Raw genomic sequence first — 26,425 nt, forward strand, 5'->3', positions numbered from 1 at the left:
CAGATTTTCCTATACGTTTTATTTGCTATAAAGACCAAAATAGGTAGATTTCATTATAAAATGCTTCAAATGGGGTAAAAACCTAATAATTAAAACATTTTTGACAAAAGCTACACAGGATTAAAAGATACAGCTTTAGCCAATTTTATTTTATTTAGCTGAACCCAGAGATTTATTTGCACAATAAAAGGTGCTAATATAAGTTAGCCCTTAAGCCCTGGAGATCTTTGAGGAAAAAACAAAACAAAAAAACAAAACAAAGAATGAGAGATATAAAATTATAATAAAAGAATATATATTTATATATATATTTATATATATAATTATTTATATATATTGAGAAAGTGAACTTTGGTAGAAGAAAACTCTAGAGGACACCTGAGGTAGAAAAGACTGGAATAAAACAGCAATAGACAATCTTCACATAAAAGTACCACCAAGTGACAAGAAACAGCATCATTTCATACAGGTCAGTTCAGCCCAGATCAAAAAGCCCATGAAATAACAGAACAACAACACACAGTGAGATGATGAGAACTGAAAAGAAATGACAGAAGATGTGAAAAACTCAAGTAATACTGATTAGATTTTATGAAGCTGACTGAAGCAGACACCTTTCCAGTATATAAAAAGACAGAGTGCATAACTTTAAAGCTTTCATAAAGGAAAGGAAAAAAAAAAAAAAAAAAACACACACAAAAAAAAAAAAACACCCAATGTAGGAACAAAAATATGTATTTATGATGAGAAGTGTGGCTTAAAAAAAAAAAAAAAAAAAAATGCAGGAGTCAAGTAAAATACATTTAGCTACCAAAATTCATATTTACATCTTAACTCTTCAAGCTTGATCAGCCTGTATTCCACATAAATGAGGAGAATTTGCATTAAATAACTTTACTTTTAAAAATAGTTTTGAAATTGTCACGTTTAAAACTCACTCATCGAGAGTCCAAATAAGGTCATCAATACTCTTTTAAAACGGTTTTAAAAATTTCAGAAAACCAAAACAGCAACAATGCTTGAAGAGCTACAGTTTATACACCTGACATGTTTTCAGAACATGCATAATGTTAATGGATTTGGGGGAAACAGTGTTTACGAGCACTAAAATCATTAGCTAAATATGATCCCTCCACCGAAATGTTCAAAGCATTAATGCTTGTATAAGAGTAAATAATACAAGGAAATATTCAGTTCAATATGCTGAATATTCCTTTAGGAAGCTTAATCGTTTACAAAACGTCTGTTGGATTTTCGTGAACGTGAACAGAACAGCACCAAAAACATGGCTGAGTAAATAACAGCTGAAAAGGAAATGAAATTTCAACTGAATTATGAGTCAACACCCAAAATAATAAGTCAAATCACAACATATAAACTGAAATAGAGTTGGAGATCAGAAATAATGTTCCAGTGAGACTTTCAAACATGATTTACAGACACATCACAGTCTAAAATTGGGTGATAGCTTTGAAAAGATTCCCAATTACACCCATTAAGCTAAAACAAGTAAAACCAGACATTTACACATGATCTCCGTTTAGAAATGAAATGAAAAGCGAACCATACCGGCATCATAAGCATTCACATTCAGCGGTGTGCTAGTTCAACTAGCAAAGATTTGTCTTTCACCAAAACACATTCATGGTGTAAAACAACACATGAGGCCTGACATGCACTGACTGAGGATCAGTCTAAAAATCAAATGTGTTAAATGTGATGGGATTTAACAGATGAGAAACTGTTCTTCTTCAAACAGGCTGGCCTTTACTAAAGATGACCTGATTCAGCCTTCCAGAAGGTAAATGGACTACCCACCGCACAGAGCAGAGATTTTAACTTAAAAACAGAAATGGCACTGTTTATACAGACACTCTTAGTACTAAGACTACATGTGCAATCATGTTTTTTGCATCATGTATTGAGGATACAGCATTTAGGGCCCTCTTCAATGACTGTGTTTTGTTTGTTTAGGCAAGTGAAAGACAGAAAGTGGCTAAACTAACAACACTAAGAACATGACAGCAGTATGAGGCACAGGCCAGACGCGGCCCTCAGTAGTACGACGTCTCTGCAGCTGCAGGTGAGTGAGAGGACTCTACCAGCTGTGGCGGAAGATGGGATGCTTCAGCAGCTCTCTGGAGGGCGGCCGGTCGGTGGGCTGAAGCTCAAGGCAACGCAGTGTGACGTCCCGCAGGCCTGGAGACAGGTGGGGTGGGATAGTTGGTGCTGTGGTAGCGCTGGCAATCTGAGGGAGGAGACAGTGATTAGACAGTTGACCAAACAACACGTCTAAAGCGAGGCACTTCAAATACACACACAGTATGGCTGGGCGTATAATAATCAGGGCTGGGAAAAAGAATGCACTAATTTCTGTGATTATTAACAACTGGTTAACTGGTAAAAACTGGTTAGTTTTAAAAAAAAAACTGGTTAACTGGTACCATTAATGGTACCATTACCATTACAGTATGGGGCTGCACGATATTGGAAAAAACTGACATTGCGATATTTTGTTTTTCTGCGATATATATTGCGATACAGAAAAAAAATTCACCGTATGACTTGAACAGCTCTATTAGGAAAGAATTAATCATTCTAGAATCATTGGGGTGATTTTGTAGGTGAGTGAATACGCATAGAAAATAATGAACAAATTACAATCATAGATAAATATAACAAAGATACAAATGAAATAAATAATGCTTTATATTTTTCAGGCAAGTCTAACAATATTCAGGTACAGAAACTGAATAATCAAATGTAAAATAACACTGCATAAATTAAATATAATTAATCTGTGTTAAAACCACAAAAGTGATTTTCTCTTTGTTTTGTTGTTTGATTAACATTCATGACACAGAAAGCAGAAGGAATATTAGGCTGCTGTCACTTTAAGACCGAATGCGCGGATCCAAAATACTGTTACACATCCGGTTTTCTTTCTCAATTGTTTAGTTCACCTAAGCCATAAACAACTATGTTGACGAGGATACTCAATGTTTTACGTGCATTTTGACAATTTTGCACGCATGTGTCCATTCTAGCAAAAACAGACGCGGAAGAGAACGGCATTCAGTGTTCACGTGCATGTGCGCAGTGCACAGAAAACAGCCGCACATTCAGAATTGAGTTCTCTTTCGCGTCTTTGTGTGCTCAAATGGTTTAAATTCACTTGAATGTTTAAACTGACAGGACCTCAAACACATTCAAATGATAAACTTTTATTGTATGATGGGCAAAATTTGCAATTAATCAGAGAATCACGTGCGTTTTGAACCGTGGTGTCTGGTCTTCACGGAATAATGATGCCTATATTTGACATTGCGCATTCTGCGATGTGACTATCTAAATCAATATATCGTGTAGCCCTAATACAGAAGCAGCACATTTTGTTTTTAAATCGATGCTACATGACTAGAGAAAAAGAGCTGTGATGTTCCCTTTTGCCAAAAACTTGAACCCCCATTATTCACTTTTGATTTTGGTGCTGCGTGGGTTGGAATACAAAAATGCGCAAGTTTGATCTGTAGTTTTAACAAAAGCCCTGGAGCGGTCCAGTCAAAATGACTCGCTTTGCATCTGCCGGTGGACTTTTGCTGACAAACAATCAGGAATATCTGGGTGCAGGTAAGAAACAGAACACATTGTTCATTTACACATCCTACCGACATAGTAACAATACAAAGATGGTTAAAACTCTGTGAACTTACCCTTTAATGCAAGTATATGCTTTTTCACATCCTAAAGCTACTGAGTACTGAAACTACGTTTTAACTAGTAATTTTATTACATGTTCAGCATGAAAATGGGTAAAAAAAAATAAAAAAAAAAAGTTTTGAAGGAGATGTCAAGAACTTTATTCACCTGAAGTCACAGACATTAACTCATGATGTATCACATGTATTATATGGATTAAGTTTACAGCAAACATGCTGAACATCCAATATGTGCACACATACAGTTCAGTCCTCACCTTGAAAATGAGTGCCAGGTGGTTGGAGTGTTTCTCAGCATTCCAGGGGGGCTTAGCACAAGACATCTCTATAATAGCACAGCCCACACTCCAGACGTCACAGCTGCGACCGTACTGCTGCCCTCTCAGCACCTGGAGTCGCACACATACATAAATGACACCAGTTCATAATCGCAAACTCTGAGACTTAAGACGACCGCTGTAGTAACGCTGAGACCATTAAATAAAGCTGCCATTAAATACACAAAAATGTAACCGCTGACCTTGACCCATACCTTGGCTGCCTTGTCAGGTCAATGCAAAGTAATATATTTTTACTGCAGGATTAACGGAGTTATTATGTAACATAATTTGTAATTGTTTAATAAGAGAGAAAAGCAAGTAAATTAAAGCGATCTGGTGGTTATATTTGTGTCGCAAGTGTTTGTGTTTACAACATAATTTTGCCGCGTTGAGTTTTGAAGTAAAATCACAGGCATTTCTGTTGAAAATAATGACCAATCAGAGGTGTTTAAGTTACCGGTTGTCAGAATCCGCTCAGTATGTCTCAAAACACTAAATGATTTTGTGTTTAGCGCAAGTTTACTAAGTTCTGCACTCGCACTTTGTGACTTTTCCTGCATCAGTAAAAAAAGTGACAAAAACAGACAAAAAATAGATTTTTTATATTTTATAATAGTGATTTGATAATGTCTAAAAATATATTCAAAACCAAAACGTGTGAAAAAAAATCTATATAAAGGGAGTGGACATGGCTAATGAGCCAATCAGTGCTCCTCTGCTGCCATCTACTGGTTATAGTGGTAATTTCATGTGGTTTTTTAACATTTTAAAATAAGGCCCTGTCCCAAATGCCACACTTCATATGCACTTACGGTCTTGTGGACTTACAATGGCTGCCACATGTGTGTCCGTCCGTTAAGTCCATGAGATCGTAGGGTGTCCTATTTGTCATTTTAGGTTTCAGTTGCACCCCCTTTGATGCATACTTTTGCTGAGCCCGCACGAGATCCGCAGCAGACTTATTCCCGACAGTCAATGCGGTGTTACGTCACGAAAGTGCGTACTCGTGAGAAGTTGCGAGTGTTTAGGGTGCTAAGGGGGACTAGGTGTTTTTCACCAAATGTTAGTTTTCCTACATTGTGACACTTTTGGTTTTACAAATTGGGACAATCTTTGAAAGATGAACAAAAAACTTTTTTGTCATCACATAAAAACATTTAAACTGGGTAATATTCTGACTTTTGAGCTCTGATGTGCTGGAAAAAGTTATGTGAAGTCTTTCATTCTTATAATAGTGCTCTATAACTGTCTAATTTGCTGGGTTATGATCAATATGGGATTCATTTTTGGACGCACCACACACACACACACACACACACACTTTTTTCACACGTATTTTAAGGTTGTTGCAGTTATAAACAGCATTTTGGTTGTTTTTCTCTTTGCTATCAGTTTGCGTGAATTTCAATTTCATGCATTTCAATTTGTCTGTGCTTGTGATATTTGAGGATGGCTAAAGCAGCAGCATGTTTCGGGTCAGGAATGAAAAAAAAAAATATGTGGAACTGTCACGTCGAGGGAGTAAGATTGGATGACGTCATCAGAGTCTGCCATACCTTGGCTTTTGGTGAGTTGATGCCACTGTGGAGGGTCCCAGGACAGGTTTGAGAAACACTGCCCTAGTCCCCTTGTCATTATAAATATAGGCATGTAGAGGGCCACAAAATGATGGACTGGATGTGGCTTATGGCCAGTACTCTGGCTGTATACAATACCTAAAATATATATTGTATACTAAAATGTTGTTCCTGTTGCATTTATAAGCTGAAAAATTGACTTACTAACAGTTCATTTAAATTGAAGGACTCAAACAAAACAAATAACATCTTTTTTTTTTTTTGTGTTCTGCATGCCATATATTGTGAAGTGAGGGTGCATAGGTGCACAACTCTAAGCTATGGACATTTAAATGTCACTGTCTTTCCACAAAACTGGTGACCTCTCTGTGTAATTGTCAGAGTTACATGGCCAGTCAGGCAAATAGGACAAAGTGGATTTAGATCTCTGAGTAACTTGAAATGAAAGTAAACTGCAGTTCTTTTGAGGAAGCCACAATTGGCCGACCCCTTAATTCGTTGTTGTTATTGTGTGCCCAAACTCTGTTTAATTAGGAAGCAGTTCAGCTTGCCCTGCCTCCCCCGGCAGGGTATTCATTACTGAAACCTCTTCAAAATGAACAAGGTTTCTTTTGTCTGGGAAGGTCTCTTTCTCTCAGTCTCTCAATTTCCAACCAAACCACTAAAGCTTTAAGCAGAGTCTGAGCAGGCTAACCTCTACATCTCCCTTAAGTAGTTGAATTAAATGGACCCAAGAAAAGCAACTAGTGTGGGTCTCAGTTTAAAACCAAACAGATGTATATTTTGGCCATACTGCAGACAAAAGAAACTTTGCCATTGCCACATGCTGTCCTATTTGAATTTAAGTAGTAAAAAGTAGTTTTGATATTGTGTCTAATTTGGACACGGACGCACATGGAACACAGAAGTTAAACAGTGGCCTGTTTAAACACGTCAGGATAAACACATCCATCTCAACTAGGGATGTGACAGTGAGAAAATTTCCCCACCGGTTAATCGTCATGTGACAACACCAGTGAATGCCGGTGCGGCCGTGTGCATTTTACTTTCACTTTCAAATTAGCAGCAATTGCTTGAATGGTGTGTTATTTTTACTGAAAAACACAACAACAAAACAGCACAACGACAAACTCGCTTATATTAAACATAGAACGTTTATTAACAAAACGAGTAAGAATACACCATGCTAGGCCTAATATAAAATAACAAATAGGCTAACTTACACAATGTATATATAAAAAACTAAAAATCAAACCATGGAAACTGTGGAACCAAATAAATAAGGAACAGAACGTTTAAGTTCTTTAGTCAAGAGCAGTGAGTAATTCTCTGTATTATCTTTGTTCTTTGATTAACATTAATGACACTTTAAGATCTGCCGCTGCTGCACACGACACGGATCTGACGTGTCCCATTTTCTCACAAATCTTTACGTTCATTTAAGACTTTATTTAACTCATTTAAGACTGCTCTTATGAGGACACTCGACAAAACGGACATTTTGGCATAATTTGTGTTTTATGGGTTTGTTTAAGCGTGGAAGAGAACTCGATATAGGTGCGTGTTGTGTGTGTGTCACATAGGCAAGACATTCACAGACTGCGCATTCTCTTTTGTCTTGTCGCGCTTGAATCGTTTAAAAGCATTTGCATGAATAAGAGCTTGATCATATAACGCAGAAAAACGGATAGTGCATTAATTGCGTTAAATACTTTTAATGGTTAAACTAAAAAACTGAACACCGGTAACACCGACTACCGTAGCAAGCCTAGTAAGACATTTTATGTAGTGAAGAGGCAGGCTTTGCATTTTTAGGTTCAAATGTTTACCTCAGGAGCCATGAAGGCAATGGTTCCCAGGAGCTGACCCTGGAACTCCCCTGCACCCGTGCCTTTTGAAGCCAAACGTGCTGCTGCCCCAAAATCAGCTATCCGCAACCTCTGGCCTGTGCTGTCAATTAGCAGATTGGCACCTACACCGGTTAAAAGGAGACCATAAATATAAGAACACATCATAAAGCTCTGCTCCACAACCTAGTGAGCTGCCTTGCTGTCGACAGAGAGCTACCATCTAAGGCAGCAGAACTGAAATTAAATGTCATACTTGGGCAACCACTCCATATTACACAAATAGAGCTCCACTGCTTTCTAACAGAGTTGAAAAAGAAAGAGTTGGTAGCGCACCTACAGTATGATGCTGTCTTAGTAGGCAGTAGGTACCTGATTAGGTTTGAAACAGAGCTTAAAACAAAAACTGAACTGATAATCAAACCAACATGTAAAGGACACAAGAGTAGGCTGGAAACCATTCCTCCCAGCTTGAGACAATAGCAGTGCTTTCTGTAGCCATGTTCCAGTAGCTTACCTTTGATGTCACGGTGTATGATCTGATTCTCATGGAGGTAGGAGAGACCTCGTAGGAGCTGCTCTGTGTAGTTGATGACCACACCCTCCTTAAAGGCGCCATACTTATTTAAAAGATGAGATACAGAGCCACCTGAGGAAAACAGAGGAGTTCAAGTATGACTTTTATGGACCAGGACAGATCTGGTAAAACAGCAATTCTGAAAAGTGTTGCTTATAAAGAGGAAAATAGCCAAAAGGACCTCTTGTTAATGTATTAATTGTGAGATCCAATGTTGCCAGGGTCGCGTTTTCCCGCACAATTGGGCTATTTTGAAAATGCAGTTCAAAAAGTTATTCCGTAGACACAAATTAAATTGGACCCTTTTACAAATGTGTTTTGATCCTCGTAAAGAACACCTGGCAACCTAAGGACCACTTAAAGAGAGGTGAGACGGCACATTTGATGTCACTTCACAAAGGGAGATTGTGAGTTCCAGAATTTTAAGGTGGTTTAATTGAGTTTGGCATTGCAGATAAACTACACATTGATGCTTGAGTGCAAACAAAACAAGTGAATGTGGAGAGAATTAGAGTGAATGAAAAGAAGAGTATGTAGGCTATTATTAATAAGTCTTAAAGGGTTAGTTCACCCAAAAATAAAAGTTATCCTATGATTTACTCACCCTCAAGCCATCCTAGGTATATATGACTTGACATGTATATCTTCTTTCATATTAACACAATCTGAGATTATTTAAAAATATCCTGGCTCTCCAAAGATTTATAATGGTAGTGAATGGGAGGTCCACGTTTTGAAGCCCAAAGCAAATGCATCCATCCGTCATAAAAAAAAATCTCCAGGAGGTTAAATAAAGGCCTTCTGAAGTGAAGCAATGCGGTTTTATAAGAAAAATATCCATATTTAAAACTTTATAAAGTAAAATAACTAGCTTCCGGCAGACGGCCGCACGCATCGGTTTACCTGACGCATGCGCAATGGTGGACACGCAGAGGATTGAGCAAAACAAAATACTGGTCATGAATTAGAAGTCTAAAACAAGACATTTTAAAGAGAAATGTCAGAGGATTTTGATATAAGAGAAGAGGAGCTTCAGTTTGTTGCATAGCCCTATTTGTTTGAACCGCGAGAGGCGTCTAAGCTTACAATAATCCTACATCCTGCGTCATACATCACGTCAGGGTTTACTCATTTGGCACAAGTCGACTTGCATATAGTATGTGTACGGTTATCTGACGGAAGCTAGGTATTTTTGATTATAATGTTTTAAATATGGATATTTTTCTTACAAAAACCCATCGCCTCGCTTCAGAAGGCCTTTATTAACCCCCTGGAGCCGTAATGGATTATATTTATGATGGATGGATTTTGGATACATTTATTTTTGGTTTCAAAACAGGTCCCCCTTTCACTACCATTATAAATCTTTGGAGAGCAAGGATATTTTTGAATATATCACCGATTGTGTTCGTTTAATTTTCATTTTTGGGTGAAGCATGGATACAAGCATTTGAAGTTAAAGACATCAATGTTGCATTCCATATTAAACCCAGTTTGTCCTGTATAGGCCGTAATGTAGTCTAGGGTATACGCAGACAAACGCTGTATGGCCACCTAGTTTTAAAGGGATTTTGCATGTGCCCATCCAGCCACATAAGAAAACCTGCAATCTACCTGAGGGAAGACGTGAGGGAAAGAGAAGTCATCTATCGCTACTGTATGGGGTAATGTAAGGTTATGTTAAATGGAGAAAAACATTTTACATTTAGCTTAAGTAACTTTTAGCGTATTCTTTAGTCACCACCAGCAGCCCATACTAACTACTATGTAATCTGAAAAACATTTTCATTCATACTTGGTTGCTAAAGTTCTGAGTCTTCAGGCTGGAAATTTTTCTGCGACCTGGCAACCCTGGTGTGATCCCAACATGACCACCATCTTTAAGGTGGTGTTACATTTACTTTTGTTCAGCAAATTCTAACGGACGAAATCCAGCCATTTCAATAGGAATCCAAGCCAATGGGAATTTTGCGCAAGCGCAGATTTCGCAACAGTTTCAAGTTCAAGTCGCACAGATTCACTACCTTGACAAACGAAAAGCTGCTTGGTTTGAAAGTAATACTGGATCCGTTTTGTCCGTGAAATTTCGCTTATGTGACCACACCTTTACTCTCTGCATGTTTGTGACAACCCACCTGCCATCCACTCTACAAAAAGGTTGTAGTTGTTCTTCTCACAGGTTGCCCCCAGCATCCGGATGATGTTTGGATGGTTAAGGAGACCCATCATGCGAATTTCCTCTCGTAGTGCCTCCACCACCTCCTCTTGCTCTGAGGAGGTGTTCCTCACATACGTCACCTGAAGAATTAAAATCACAATTAAGCATCATGTCTGTACTGTATATAGTATGTTCTGTTCTGTCATCTGTCTGTACATGTTCAGTCATCACTGCCACTACTGTTATAAGTGACCAATCAACATCATCTCTCAGCATTTTCAGATAATTTGCATTACAACGATCCAAACACAAATATTCCCCATAAAGTGTTGCAAAAGTTTGTCTGAACAAATGGTGGACATCAACAGTTGTTAAGAGTAGAACTGATCAGTAAAGCTCGGGTTTGAAACCTGAACACGACAGATCACAAATCATGATGAAAATCCTCATGTGAAGTATCGGGTGGTGTATGTAACAGATATTCTCACCTGTTTGACAGCCATCAGAGTACCAGTGCCAACATCCTGAGCCTGGTAACATGACGAAAAGGCACCCAGGCCAATTTGTTGCCCTTTTAGCCATTCCATGCCCTCCCTGTATGGCTGCTTTGCTTTGGTATGACCAGGCAGAGTCTCTGGTGTCTGACCATGAAAAGGAAAAAAAGGCGAGGAAAAATTAAGCCAAACAAACTTTTTGATCTTAAAATTATACATGAGCAGTGCTTGCATAAGGCAGAATGATTAAACAAGCATTTGTGCAAGGTTTAAAACCTAGATATTAGTGGTGTCAAATCTCTTTCTACAGCTTGTCACTGGGGCAGTGCCCTTAATGGGACCTCTTTGTACCTTATTTACACCATACCTTACCTTATTGTATCATATTTCATAGTAGCACCTTAAGGGTACATATTACTACTCTAAGCTACTAATATGCACCCTTTTTGGGGTAAATAAGGTACCAAGATGTCCTTTTAAGGGTACTGCACTTTAAGCTGTTGTTTCTGACAATGTACAGGAGGTCACCCTTTTTTTTTTTTAGCAAAGTTGACTATGATATTAATATATAGTCATGCACTTACATCCACCTGAATAATGATCACGTCCTCTCCTTTCTCCACCTGTAACTGCGGGATGATAGGCAGGGCATCTTGTGACTCGGACATTGCCATGACTACAGCCAGCGCCTCCTCTTCCTCAGCCTCCATCTTCTCCTTGCACTTCTGGTTCTTGTTCATGTCCTCGCTGTACGTGTCGTCGTTCGTGTTGGCCTGCTCTGGTGACAGCACTGCCACTTCGGACTGGAAGGTGACCGTGCTGTCTGCCGCAGGTATAGAGGCTTCCAAAAGGTCCTCCATGCTGGAGCTGAGATCGGCCGAAGCATCTATACCGTGGAATTTCTCGTCTACTGGTGTGAAGACTGTGTCCTCACTGGGGATAAGAGCAGAACCGCCACTACAGCCCATGTCGTCTCTGGACCTGACCTCCTGAAGGTCCAGTTTCATGTTGCTCTTTGTCCCTGGGCTTAAAGCTTTTGCTCCGTCAGATGAGGCAACGGGAGAGGGTCGAGAGGGTCTGGGCCAGTGGATCTGACTCGAGGGCAGCGGCCGAGCTTGGGTAAACACAGGGGAGGGCAGCTTCTCCGGCTCCTTACCGCTACAGGCGCCTCCACTTAATCCCTTCTGCAGTGGCAACTTGCGCTGGGTACTCAGTGAGGACTGGGCGAGTTTGTTGGGCATAAAACTCTGTGGCAGGGCTTTGGGGCTTTCTGGAGGGAAGGCTGAGGCGTTGGCCATGGACAGAGAAGGAAGGCTCGGGGGTTGACTGGATGAGGGGGAGTTCAAACATTGACTCATAGGTCTGTTTCGGGCCTGAACAGGGGGCTTTGGAAATTCAGCAGGGCTTGTGACGATGTTTGAGAGTCTCTCTGTTATATCATCTACAGGAGTTGAACTGGCTTGACCTGAAAGCGCCACCTTGGTGGTCAGCTGCTGTAGACCATGGGTGGGAGAGTTCCTTTCGGTCGTACACGGGGAGTTATGGGGGGCTGTGGGCTCGAGAAAAGCATTGGAGTGCGAACTGTGCCCAGTCTGTAGGTCATCTAGTCCCAGATGGATGGCTTCCAGGATGTCCATCTCCTCAGCGATGGCCAGAAGACGCCGGCGCATGCGGGCATAGTGAGTGGAACTAGTGACGTTGAGCATGTCCAGTAGCTTAACGAAGACATGAGGCACACGAGCTACCATACGGGCAGCGCTCAGGAAGACGCGACGGGAAAGCTTACCCACCATGGAGTGAGAGTTATCGATGGACTGCAGAGCGAAACTTAGAAGAGGCAGCAGCTTCTGGTACCTACAAAGGCAAAATAATGGAGTTAAAACCCATGACAATACAGCAAAGAACTTCCCTTTTAAATTGGTTTCAATTATCAAAAACTGAATGAATATTGAGCTATGTTTTGCTTGAAACCCTGGTAAAACACCCAAAATCTCTTAACGCCTGATCTAAATGGGGTCTGTAATGTAATCAATTGTATCGGTGTCTGCAAAGGTGTGACCCAAATGGCCTATAAAATTAGTAGCAACCAGACCAGATGTAAAGGTCTGGTTGCACAGACAGAACCTTGAGCTAAGATTTTAAGAAGGATGAGACATGAAAGAATCAACCGCTATGTTACACTACCACTTTCAATAAATTCTTCTTCCCAGAAGAATTTTGCTCAAGAGTAGAAAAAAAAAAAAAAAACCCTAATACATAGAATTTGGCTGAGCAGTTGTTGGGTGGCTTGCCAAAGACAAAATAATCAGATACCAACTTGGCAAGCTCTTACTGAGTGATGGGTAAAGTTATAATGTCCATTTTGCTAACATATAAAAGAAACGATCCTAGGTTAAACCTGCAATCCTGGTACTTGTTCTGGCACTAATTTTTTTTTAACTGTACAGTTTTATGCTTATTTAAATCGTATCACTAGAAAATAATGACATCACACAAACATCCTAAAAATTGTTTAAAGGGTTGCAAAAATGCTAAACTTTTTATAAAGGTTCATATTTCATAAATCGAGAAGAGAAGCTCAGCAAGATTAGCATGCATTTCTGTACCTCTCCACAACATTTTGGGCCTGGTTGCAGTCTCCACCTGACACAATATGAGGGTAGAACTCAGCAGGAAACTCCAGTAAGAGCCTGTCGATCAGACACAGCCGACCCAGCAGTGCTTGCCAGTTATTGGCCTCCGTTTTAGAGCCCAGGATACAATTCAGGACATAGTCAACTCCACCAATACCAATAGAGCCTAATGGAAAATCATAGATGAACACATGTTTGTACTGAAAAGCAAACAAATATTAAAAAAAGGTTAGTTTATCAGTCAATAACAGTGTTAAGCTTCCTGTTCCTCACACAAAGCTAAAGTATAGGTGCATCCCAAATCTTGTACTTATGCTCTATTCTATGCCATTTTGTAGTATAAAGTGTGAGTAGGGTGTTCACACTGAAAATTTCAAAGTTTAACTAACAAAAAAAAAAAATGAAGTGGGGAATATTTCACACTTCATGCACTCTGTCACAGCTTTCCTTATAGCGTATGGAAAGAGGCTTCAATGATGGATGATAAAATAACCTTTTAAACCTTATACACTAGACCAGGGGTGAAAATTCAAGCTTCAACCCTAATCAAGCACTTCAGTCTTCAGACTTCAGTTGAAAACTACAGGTATGTGTGGTGCGTTGGTTCTCGCATGTCAAGCAAACATGCTTGAGCTTCCATTTACCACAACTGATGTGTGAGTTAATGAATGTTTGTGTGTGAATCAAAGCCAAAACTCAAGCTCTTCAGAAAATTTGAAATAAACCTCTCAATTCACATGGATTAATTTTACAAACTCTTTGTGAACTTTCTGAAGCGTCAAAGTGTCTGTTGCGTAACTGTCTATGGAGGGTCAGAAAGCTCTCAGATTTCATCAAAAAGATCTTCATTTGTGCTCCAAAGATGAACGAAAGTCTTACAGGCTTGGAATGACATGAGGGCTGAGTAATTAATGACCGAATTTTCATTTTATGGGTGAACTAACCCTTTAAGTTTAATTGATACATGGCGGCTGCACAAAATATTAACCAACAGCCAACTTAAGGACATCTCATTATTACATAGATTTGACGATTACAAATTTGTACCTGCTTTGAGGATTTCTCTGCCCACAGCGAGTTCCCCCATTTGACCTTTGCACAGCTCCAGTAGAGTGGACACAGACAGCTGACTGGTGCGACTATGAGCACAAAAAGACAAACACGTACACTTAGCAAATCCACTTTAAAAGAGCATTGAAAGTCAACAGGAAAATGTGAGGTATTTCTGAGCAAACAAGACACTAAAAATAAACAAACACGTGATTATCCGTCAACAATTGATTGGATGGGGAAAAGAGGATGTCAGCAAAAAGGTTTCAGTTACTACATACTGATGAAAGATTGTTTATTTTAAAATAACATGCACCAATGAATCATTCACAATAAGACCAGGGAGTTATGGTGGGGTAAACAGCAACATTTGATTTCATACTGACTACTCTTTCAAACAATATGACAATATCATCACTCTTTAACAAACATCAGCAATCATTTGCGTTTATTACAGTGCCTGTCCACTAGGTGGCGATAGCCTGTTAACTTCCTGACAGCCTGAGATATATGATATGATGTATACCAGATCTTCTGTGATCATTACTTTTTGGCTAACTTTGAATGATGAAGGAATCCTGGATCAGGTCAAATCACCATCAATTACATCAAGGCAACTCATTTATTCACTATGCATAATGAACGGGCCCAATCAGAGAGGTTCTTAAGTTGTACCTGTTAGCATCTGCACACTTGACCAGTATGGTTTCCACCACGGGCCGCAGCAGCTGCTGTAATCGAGTCCGCTCTGACACAGAGTGACAGGGGGTGTAGACAAGCATCGCTCGCAGGGTTTTCTGAAACAAAGCACAAAGATCGACTCTTAATACAGATCTACACAGAAGCACAAACAATGTTGCCAAATTCAGGACTATATCTTGTGTTGTGGATTCTCTAGTCCTGTGTTGAGCACAAGACAGGTTGAAATACTGAAACATTCAATTAATGAATACTAAAATGCATGTTTGAGCTGTTTTAAGATTGTCTCAAGAAAGACACCAGTAATGTTTTATTTTTTTATTTAAAAAAAAAAAAAAACAAGTTTATAAAAGCTACTAAAATGTCCTAATTGAACTAAGGCCTAATCCTGGCTTAATCTAAGCCCTGTAAAGCCAGGCCTGAAAGTGCTTCTTGTCAACAAAAGAGAAGCTTTAAGAGTATTCCTCCAAATTAAAAGCTTGATTGTTAAGCTATAAATATTAATATTGGAAATTTAGTTGTACTCTAAAAATAAAATTCTTATTTTTTGTAAACATTCATTTTTTTTTTTTTACTTTACAGTGAAATTATAATAGTATTTTTTATTTTAATATATTTAGTGATAATAATAATAATAATAATAATAATAATAATAAATAAAATATAAAAATAATATTTAGTAGTAATAATAGCAACCAACAAAATATTTTATAATAATATTAATATATTATTATTTTTGTTGTCATATTGATATATAATTACAACAAAGCTTGATAAGCAATAAATATTAATATTGGACTAAATAATATATAATAATATTGGAAATTTAGTTGTACTCCAAAATAAAATTATTTTTCTTAAATATTCATTTTTTTTTTTTTACTTTACAATGAAATTATAATAGTAATTTTTTATTTTAATATATTTAGTGATAATAATAAATATAAAAAAAAAATTTTAGTAGTAATAATAGCAACCAACATAAAACAATATTTTTTATAATAATATTAATATATTAATATTATTGCAGTCATATTGATATATAATTACAACATTTTTGGTAAAATTGTGCTACAAACAAGCAAAGCAAACAATGCTTTTATTATTAAAAAACAACAATAGCAGCATAAAAAACATTTTAAATCAGAATCACAATTTTTAATCAGAAAAATCTCAATTAGATTTTCCTTCTAATCATGCATCTCAACACTGGGTATCATGTGATGGCCAAATATAGTACTAAAATTGTTTACTGTCCAAAAGTCATCTGGCATCTGCGTAACATGGCTAGCTTCTACAAAGTGACTGAGTTTCATTGTATGTACAGACTCCGACATCAACAACAAAAGAAATGGGATGCGTTTTCTCCTCCATTTTAAAGTTTGATAAGCCTTTTTATTTTACTAGCCTATAAACACAAACACAAGTATATGATTAGTTGCATTTTATTATTTTAACAATCCTGTGATCCGCTGGTTGAGAACCACTGGAGTACAGTACATTAACAGTGCTACACAGTGTGTGCTTGTGTGCGTGTGTGAGAAAGAGTTCACCCTGACCCTGACTCCCAGAGAGAGCTGGGAGTGGTGACTGATAGCACAGTGCACTGGAGCGCGGCCCAGCATTGATTAACCCACCATAGACTCCCCTACCAAAAACAAACACGCATTTCGCCGACACACACACACACACAAAAGTATAAAACAATGCTCCTCTGCATGCAAAAAAATAACTCCACATCAACTATAAATAGTGAAACATTATGACATCTAAACTGCCACATTTAGCTCACAAGCAGACTTTAGATCAGCCAAACCGCTACCCAACTTCACTACAATGCAGTGTTTACAAAGCAGTCTAACACAAGGTAACATCCTGAAAGCTTTTGTCTGTAGTATTTTTAGTTCATAGAGACAGCCCTCTTTCTGGTGTGTGTTCGAAGAATATAGAAAAACTGCTGGAAAGCCCCGAACGGACAAAACGCTTGTTGTTTTCATAAAGGGGGCTCACTGGAGCACAGAGCCTGAGGGAAAGACACCATCCCAGAAGTCCAAGCAGCATGAGCTATTGGTTTGTTTGTTTGTTTTAAATGAAGAGAAATAGGTTGAGAGAGAAAGAAAAAAGGAAACCTTTCTTTTCCAGCTTCAGTCTCAGGATCCCTGCTGCTTCCAGACTTCCTGGTTTGAAGTGAACTTTAAAACTAGCCAGCGTGGTTCGTTGCACTTTAGTACTTTGGCCCGGTTCAGATAACCTCAGATCAAAGTTGACAAAAGGAAAATAAATACCTAGGCATTGTATTCACTGAAGAGGGTTTTGCAGACAATGGCAAGTGGAAAGTATTAAGGGCCATGAAACGGTATTTTGTATTATTTCTGTAACCATTAGGCCACAACTGCCCTATAATATTATAATAGGCTTACCATAGTGAATCAGGGTAATATGAAAACACGTTTTGGAAGAAGGATTGATGTATTGACTTTAATTTTGTAAATTTTGAACAAAAAAAGTTATAGTGTACCTTTAAGTGTTTTCGAAGTGTTGAGCATTGCAGCCAATCACAGACATGTCTGTTGATCGCATGAACACAATGGCCAATCAGAGATGTTTAAGGTACACAGAATCCACTCAACACTGCTCTAAATGCCAATTTCTGTTGGCTGCAAGGTTCATTGTGCTCTGTATGCTCGTGCAGTGTAGACCGATATTTTCAATATAACAGGAGCTTTCGCATGAGTGTGAAACTCAGTCAGTCAGTGAGCTTGCGCTGAACTGAAATGATTGACAGCTTCAGTGATTATGAAGGGAGCGCTCTTAGCTCGCCTTCTGTATTAAACCCAGTCACAATTTGAACAAAAGTCAGATTTTTCACAATGCTAACACACTGAAAAGTTTGTGGATTGTCAACCTTATTTAAATGTAACAAAAAAAAAAAAAAAAAAAAAAAATATATATATATATATATATATATATATATATATATATATATATATATATATATATATATATATATATATATATATATATATAAAAAATAATAATAATAATAATAATTTATATATATATTTATATATTTTTATATATATATATATATATAAAAAATAATAATAATAATAATAATAATAATTTATATATATATTTATATATTTTTATATATATATATATATATATATGTGCTTCAAGTCTTGGATTGTAAATGCAGACTAAAAGAACTGCCACTTGTTTTATGTAATGTGTAATGTGTTTCTTTGTTCTTCAAAGAACTCGTCACATTTTTAAAAATAATTTTCTTTATATTTTTATAGTAGTACCTATAAAAAAAATAATAAAAAAAAGATTTTAAATGCTCCTTTTGTGTTCATTCAGTAAAAAGCAGTAAGTGGTACTATGCCTAGATGATTTTTATTATCTAGATTATTTTGCAGTAAACTTTACTGTGGAAAAATATTGAGATTTTTAGCTATATCGTCCAGTCTAATTTGGATGTGCCCTTGGCGTAATGGAGGACACTCAAAACAGCCAGTAGACCAGTGAAGTGATCACATCTTCCTCAATTTACAAAAAACCTGGACTGTATTCTATCGGGTAGGGCTTCTCTGAATGCGGCTCAGTTAAGGAGCATCACCCGTTCAGACCAGGACATTCTCTTTTGAGCAGAAAATCTGAATTGTGGTGTGAATGAAGATAAGAGTTCAAAAAAGAAACATGAAATCCCAAATGAAAGAGCAAAGGCTATCAAGCCAATATTATGACCCAATACTCTGGTCTCAGTTTAACCTGCCCTGATGACTGTAGGAGCTCTTGGGTGGTGCAGTATTGTGCAACTTCCTTCTGCTGTGCCACAATCTCTCGTTCATATGATCTTAACAGAAGCATCACACGCTGTGAACACTTCATGTGACTGAAGTGTTCACATGATAATAGCAGTGTGTCAGGCATGTGAAACAGTGGTTAAGTAAGTTGATGGCATTTCACCATTCTGAACGCATTACACTTGGACAAAAGGACTGTAGTATTTGAATAATAAAGAGCTTTGCTTCACATACAAGTGCTTAAGTGACCTAAAAAAACATGCATGTAACCCAGTGGTCACCAAACTGGGGGGCGCAATCTCCAGAGGGGGCCCGGAGTTATAAAAAAGGGGGGCACGGCAAGGCTGAAGGATAGTGTACAGTCAGCAGATTGTTATGCAAAAGAAACCTCTTCAGAGTGATACAAGACCCCACTGCAAAATGATCCCGCTTATTATGCAGCTACTTGCCACATAAGTAAATAACTGAAAACAAAATATTTATTTGACATTTTATTACCTCAAGATGCACGACAACCACTACAACTGATAACAGACCGCTCAGATGGTTATCATCACCGCTCTAGATGGCAGAATTAAAGAATCAGAATTGAGTATTGCCGGGAATCATGTAAAAATATAAATGGATGATGTACGGTTTTGCACCAAGCATGGACAAGTTTATGAAAGGACTGCCAGTGCCGAGTAAACGAAAAGCAGAAGATGAATCTACTTCGAACGTCACAGCTACCAAAACACCATGTCCCAACACGACAAATCCCAGACAGTAAACTGAAAATATCTCGCCCTTGGGTCCACCAGTAGGTAATGAATAGATACCACAGTGTGTTATGTGCCTCTGACAGTATGAAGCCGAAAATGTTAAGAGGGCACTTTAGAGACTCATCACGAGCACAAAGAGAAGACCGATGAAGTTGAGTAGCGGTAGTGCTCAATTAATTACAATGTTTTAAATAAATCCCATAGGATTGTGCAAGCAAGGTTATGTCTGAGAGTCTCTTTTATGTGGGTGCATGTAGGTGAGGGGCTTGAAAATATTTTTCTCTACAAAAAGGGGACCCAGACCAATATTTTTGGGAACCATTATTAACTAGTTCAGTCTGATCAACTGAAGCACTTATTCATTGTCATGTCTAAAAGATAATATACTACTGGCAATATTATTAAAGTGATGTTGTTTTGTGCCTTAATAATGCTGTATGCTAACCCTATATCTTCAGTTGCTGTAGCAGTGGCAAGAGTAAGTGTGAAGACAGAGGTAAAGCATCTCACCAATGCTGCCACATAGACTTTGTAGACGGGGTCTGCGCAGACCATGGAGAGCACACTACAGCAGGACTCCACCACCACGTCTCCAGACACCTCCCCAGCAGCTGTGCCCAGCCCCGCCCCCGCCCCGGCCAATGAATGCTCGCCGTTGGCCAACAGGAGGGCTCCGCTCACGTCATGTGACAGCCGCCGAAGGGCCATTTCCCTGATGTTCCAGTTCCGGGAAAAGAGACAGCCTACCAGCTCCAAACCAAACACCTGAGAGGGAGCATAAACACAAAACCATGAAGAGAAAGTCAGCATGACAGTTTACGTCAGTTAATATAACATTAAGAAACAGCAAGGTCATATTTTTTACTGCAATTTCAAAAATAAATAAATAAATGAATAAAAGAACACTCTCATGTTCTTCCATACCTGTATGACTTTCTTCTGCAGAACACAATACATGATATCCTGAAGAATGTTGGTAACAAAAGAGTTTCAGTTCCCATTGACATTCAGTGGGAACCAAAACTCTTTGTTTACCAAAATTCTTCAAAGAAAGAAAGTCATATAGGTTTAAAACAATGTGAGTAAATGATGACAGAATCTTCATTTTGGGGTGGACTACCCCTTTAAATACAGCATATCATGACACAAAGGAAAGAAAAGAAGGTCTTCTGAAGAAGTTTATCAGTCTGGAAAAGGTTACAAAGCCATTTCTAAGGCTCTTTGGCTGCAGTGAACCACAATTAGAGCCTGATTATCCAAGGAATGATCATCCTGTCAAAATCTACATGAATAGAATACACGAATACATGAAAACCATGTACTTTTTGTTCATGAATGGTCACTTTAATGCGTTTTGTCTGAAGACCTGATGCACAATCTTGCATCTTAATATCTTTGTGTCTTTGAGTATTCAAGTTGAGCGCACCTTGATCCAGGGTTCGGCGAGCTCTGTGTATGTCTGGGGGATGTGCTGAACTCCATACTGTGGTAGAGAGAAGTCGGCCTCCTGCCCCGCTCTAGAGCTCTCAGCCTGAAGAGATGAAGATGACGAAGAAGTAGCAACCGTTTGACTCTGGGAGCGGTTTATTGTGCTTTCCACTGTAGATGATGCCTCATAACTATACACACACAAACAGAAAGACACAGCTCTTTAAGGCAACATCCACTGTAGACTACTATTCAAAACATTATGATTTTTAATTAATACTTTTACTAAGATAGAATGCATTATAATGATAAATTACAGTATTACCAAACTTTTCTATTACAGCATCAGTTACAGTACTACCATCTTCGTGGTATTTAAAAATAAAAAAAACAACAATAGCATTTTGAGTCTTGGGTACTGAAATACTGGCCAATACATGACAGGCGAGCAGCCCCGTCTCATAACACAATAAAACATGCATGTTTAAGGTCTAATAGCTCACAAAAACATCACAAAAGGCAACAAACTAAACTCATGGTTCGTGTTCTCATAAGCTGAGACCAACCTCTCAAAAGTCATGCCATCTTACATTCAGCTAAGACAAATGGAGGGGATTTACTTCATGAAATTAGAATAATTGCAGTTTCCTAAAGAAGAAACAGCAGGGTTTGGTTTCGGGAATCATTGTGTGTGGGGCAAATCTCTGGATGGTTTGCGGAGAGCTGGAAATCACCAAAAACCAGCTAGCCGCTAGCATGTCAATCCCGGGCAGACACACAAACATGGCTGGTGCCGGGCTGTCTCGCTTACCTAACCACCAGAAAGGAGTTCGACATTTGCCTACCCTGACCTCTACATGACCTCATCTCAGTCTCAAATCCTAAGAGCAAATACAAACAGGAGAAATCCCACAGGTATACGTCCTGAATGAAGACACATGACTTCATCTGAAGCACCCTGCTGTTTCGCAGCACAATCACCAGCGCTGTGTTTGAGCTGAGAGCTTGCCAACTTCATCTGTTACTGCCATCTGCTGCTCTGACAGGTTAGGTTTGATGACGGCAGCATTCTTAACCTACATGATCTGTGTTTGGGCTTGTTGGGTCCCATTAGCATCTGCCTGCTTGTGTTTATGTAGGACTCTCTTCCTATGGGTCTGTTAGTCATAAAACATCTGTAACTGAAGCTTTCAGCTTCAGAAAGTGACTTTAAACATGAACTGTTGAATTCTCCAGGCTTTTAATCACACTTTAAATCACACTGCCACTGCTGCCTCTGGCTTGCTTAGTTGGGGACACCTACTATTCAACAATATTACTGATCTGCCTGCATTGACACCATTGTATGAAAACTGAACTGAGCTGGACGATGACATCTGTTTTCTCCAGAGCTGCTGTGTAGATAAATGAACTAAATGAATAACTAATAATTTTTACAATGGAAATGAAATCAATACTGAACATTTAAGTATGTTCAGTATTGATTTCATTTCCATTGTAAAAATTATTACTTTGTAATAATTTTTACATTGTAAAAATTAAATACTGGACAATGACACTATTTTCTTCTAGAGCTGCTATACAGACAAAACATTGTTACATTATTTTCCTGTTATCACTGTAAAGCTGCTCTGAAACAATCTACACTGTAAAAAGCACTATATAAATAAAGGTGACTTGACTTCTACATCTTTACCTGTAAAAATCATGAGACTTCCACTTGGCTCTACACAGAGGGCAGATTAATGTATCGTGATTTCTCCGGCACTCCTCGGCCCCTGGAAAAAAAAAAACAGGACACAAGAGATGTTCACAAAACTCATCATTACATGAAGGCTGTCAGGAGATATAGGGCTAGAAATGGGTCAAGGACGCTCCTTCAACAAACAACTAGTAAGACTTCAAATCGTCTCCTGTGAGCAATCTTCCTGTTATTACATGAAATCTGTCTTTTGTGGGTATTATGACAGATTTGTGTAATATTTAGCCTATTTACACCCTAAGGGGGCATTCATACATGACACAATTTTGTATTCCTTCTGCATTATTACTGCAGCATTTTTATTTTCATTTGTTAGTCAGCAACAATCTCTGGTTGTTGGCTGTTTTTCAGTGTTTTTAGCATGGTGGAGATCATTTGAAGAGCTCTGTAATTGAGACAATAAATGAGCATTTAAAATTTGCAAAACTGAGAAAGAACATTTAAAAGATCTTCAAAAGATTTTATTTTTTATCTTATATATATATATATATATATATATATACTGCCCTATTAATAGCTGTGTTTACATGGACCTTAATAATCTGTTTGTAATCGAACAAGTAGCACAGTCGGAATATAAAAATCACATGTAACCACGTCAATTAGGGCTGCACAATATTGGAAAAAAAACGGACATTGCGATATTTTGTTTTTCTGCGATATATTGCGATATGAGAAAAATTCATTGATTGGGGTGATTTTGTATGTGAGTGAATTGCATAGAAAATAATGAACAAATTACAAGCATAGATAAATATAATAGAACAAAGATACAAATGAAACAAATACTGCTTTATATTTTCCAGGTAAGTCTAACAGTATTCAGGTACAGAAATTGAATAAATCAAATGTAAAATAACACTGCATAGTCTCACTGTATAAATTAAACAATTAATCTGTGTTAAATCTACAAAAGTGATTTTTCTCTTTGTCTTTTTTTTGTTTGATTAACATTCATGACACAGAAAGCAGCAGGGGCTGCTGTCACTAAGACCGAACGCACGGCGCGGATCCAAAATACTGTTATACACCCATTTTTCTTTCTGAATTATTTTGTTCACCCTAAGCCATAATCAATTGTGTTTACGAGGATAGGCGATCATATACGTGCATTTAGACAATTTTTTGCATGTATGTGTCCGTTCAGGCACAAATAGACGTGGAAGAGAACGGCATGCGGCATTCACGTGCAACTGCGCGGCTCTGTGTGTGTGTGCGCGCACATAAAACAGACACGTTTAGAATAGAGTTCTCTTTCGCGTCTCTGCACGCTCAAATGGTTTAAAATCCCTTGAATGTTTAAACTGACAGGACCTAAAACACGTTCAAATGATAAACTGTCATTGTATGGTGGTGAAATTTTGCAAATAATCAGAGAATCACATGCGTATTGAACCGTGGTGTCTGGTCTGCACGAATTAATGATCCCTATACTAGACATCGCACATCCTGCGATGTGACTATCACGGATGCGCAAATGATAAATGATATATCGTGCAGCCCTAACGTCAATTTGAATGAACTGGCCAAATCTGATTCAAAATTTCATTCGGATTGTAAGGGGTGGTTTAAACCTTTTCTAATCTTATGGAGAACACATTTAAATACTTGATCGTATTGAAAACCGAAACTGTAAAGTACTGCGCAAGTGCAATGATGTAAAGATGGCGTAATGACGCATGGAACGAGCTGTTTGTGTCGAATATAGTGGAATAAATGACTGTCGTGTCAGTCTAAAATTCTCCTTCCACTCATTGTCTGTGAAGTGCTGCAAAGACATTAACCCATCAGTTTCTGCTTCAGACTCTCATCCACAGAAATCTCGTTTTAGGTGCGGGAAGGGGAATTTTTACTGCTTGATAAATACAAGCAGCATGGCACAAAACTTCATGTGTCGTTTCCCAATTAGGACCGAAAACAGATGAATATCAAGTCTGCTCTTTAAAACAAAGAAAAGGAGAATGGTGGAAACAGTGGAAAACTCTGTATATTCATGGAGTGAGCGCATGTCAAAAGATCAATTCTGTTTTGAAGCTTGTGACAAATGCGCACATCACTTTATTTAGCTTTCATGTAAACTCTATGTCCGGATTCATCAATTGAAAGAAAAGGTGTCCATGTAAACATAGCTAGTGTCTTTATTAGCAGACGTATATTTGGAGATGCTGCAATCAAATATGTGGCACCTAAATGCCTGGTTTATGTTTAAAGCACTACGGTAGCTGAAAAAAAAAAAAAAAAAAAAAAAAAAAAAGGGCAGAAAAAGCTTAAACATGCTCACTCTGGACCAGATATGAAGTGTTTTGTCCCGCGAGTGATTCTTTGAATTTTCTGTTGTGCTTGAGCGCTCCTGTTTGAACTTGCACAGTGACTGGAGGATCACTGAATCAATCTGAAGGCCTTCCCTCTCATGTAAAAACGTTTATGATATGCTCAGTTTCATGATCCCTTAAAACAGACTAGTCAGGATCATGTCCTTTATATGGGCTCTATTTACCTTGTCCTTTGTAAAAGTGTCTGTACCCATAAAAAAAGTCTCGAAGTCTCCCTCCTTTGATGTGGACAGATTCAGATATCAACTCTAGTTCCTGTTGACTACTCTAAATATCATAGTAGGTGATGTGGGATAATCTGGCCATTGATATTTTTCTTGGTACTTACATATAGACATGCAGTGATGGTGGAGTTTGTTTCTGCAGCCCTCTTCACACACCGTCAGACTTTCCTCATCTAGCATGTCCAACAGACAGATAGGACACATCTGCTCCTCCTCATCCTTCATACTGGTCACAAGAGTAGACACACAGGCACAGTTTTAAAAGTTACTAAGACATGGGGGCAGTGAGAGAGAAAATCTACTTTGTTTCAAATGGATAATAAGAAGAATCAAATTTTTTCTTTTGAGATTGTACCATGAAAACATACCATAACATTTTTAGAATGCAAACATTACTTGTTCTGACATTCTACAATGTTCTGACTTCACACAGATGCATCATCACCACTGTGTACACTTACGCAACACCACCACCTATTTGGGGTTCATAAACTTGGCTCGCCCAGTCAGCTCGTGAGGTTATACGGAGAAGGTAAGGCAGATAGAGGAAGATGTCACAATAGCAATAAACTATTAATTCAGACTGAATGATTTTGCCCAATTGCTCCTATAAGTTAATAATGAAGATGCTTGAAATGTAAGGGGCTGTATACACAACACCGTCTTCAACCAAAAACAAAACGTATGTATTCATTTACTCAACAATGCCACTTTGGGGGCCTGAAAACGCAAAACTTCTGAAAACCAGATTCAAAGTGCAAATTATAAATTCAGTGGCACCCCTAAAACAATGGATAATAGGACAAGAAAAAAAAAAAAAAAACCCACAAGATCCAGTCAGGGATAGCAAAACATCACATATACTATATTGCCAAAAGTTTTGGGATGCCTGCCTTTACGTGCACATGAACTTTAATGAAATCCCATTCTTAATCCGTAGGGTTTAATATGGAGTTGGCCCACCCTTTGCAGCTGTAACAGCCTCAACTCTTCTGGGAAGGCTTTCCACAAGGTTTAGGAGTGTGTTTATGGGA

At 38.3% G+C, this 26,425-nt stretch overlaps 1 protein-coding gene across 2 annotated transcripts in view; it reads right to left on the minus strand.

Moving 5' to 3' along the window:
• The window catches only part of map3k1 (mitogen-activated protein kinase kinase kinase 1, E3 ubiquitin protein ligase), a 67,389-nt gene continuing 40,964 nt past the window's right edge, over positions 1–26,425 (minus strand). For both annotated transcript variants that reach the window (XM_051908959.1, XM_051908960.1), the window contains exons 7-20: positions 25,496–25,617; positions 22,769–22,850; positions 21,071–21,263; positions 20,155–20,409; positions 15,051–15,172; positions 14,373–14,464; positions 13,299–13,491; positions 11,277–12,546; positions 10,687–10,839; positions 10,176–10,338; positions 7,981–8,112; positions 7,446–7,588; positions 3,977–4,108; positions 1–2,248 (exon numbers count right to left, since the gene is read on the minus strand). In XM_051908959.1, the coding sequence (XP_051764919.1) occupies positions 2,099–2,248; positions 3,977–4,108; positions 7,446–7,588; positions 7,981–8,112; positions 10,176–10,338; positions 10,687–10,839; positions 11,277–12,546; positions 13,299–13,491; positions 14,373–14,464; positions 15,051–15,172; positions 20,155–20,409; positions 21,071–21,263; positions 22,769–22,850; positions 25,496–25,617 (3,202 nt within the window). In that variant the 3' untranslated portion in view covers positions 1–2,098. The remainder of the gene's footprint in view (positions 2,249–3,976; positions 4,109–7,445; positions 7,589–7,980; positions 8,113–10,175; positions 10,339–10,686; positions 10,840–11,276; positions 12,547–13,298; positions 13,492–14,372; positions 14,465–15,050; positions 15,173–20,154; positions 20,410–21,070; positions 21,264–22,768; positions 22,851–25,495; positions 25,618–26,425) is intronic.

Source organism: Ctenopharyngodon idella, chromosome 10 (genome assembly GCF_019924925.1).
Source record: "Ctenopharyngodon idella isolate HZGC_01 chromosome 10, HZGC01, whole genome shotgun sequence".
Taxonomy (NCBI): Eukaryota; Metazoa; Chordata; class Actinopteri; order Cypriniformes; family Xenocyprididae; genus Ctenopharyngodon; species Ctenopharyngodon idella.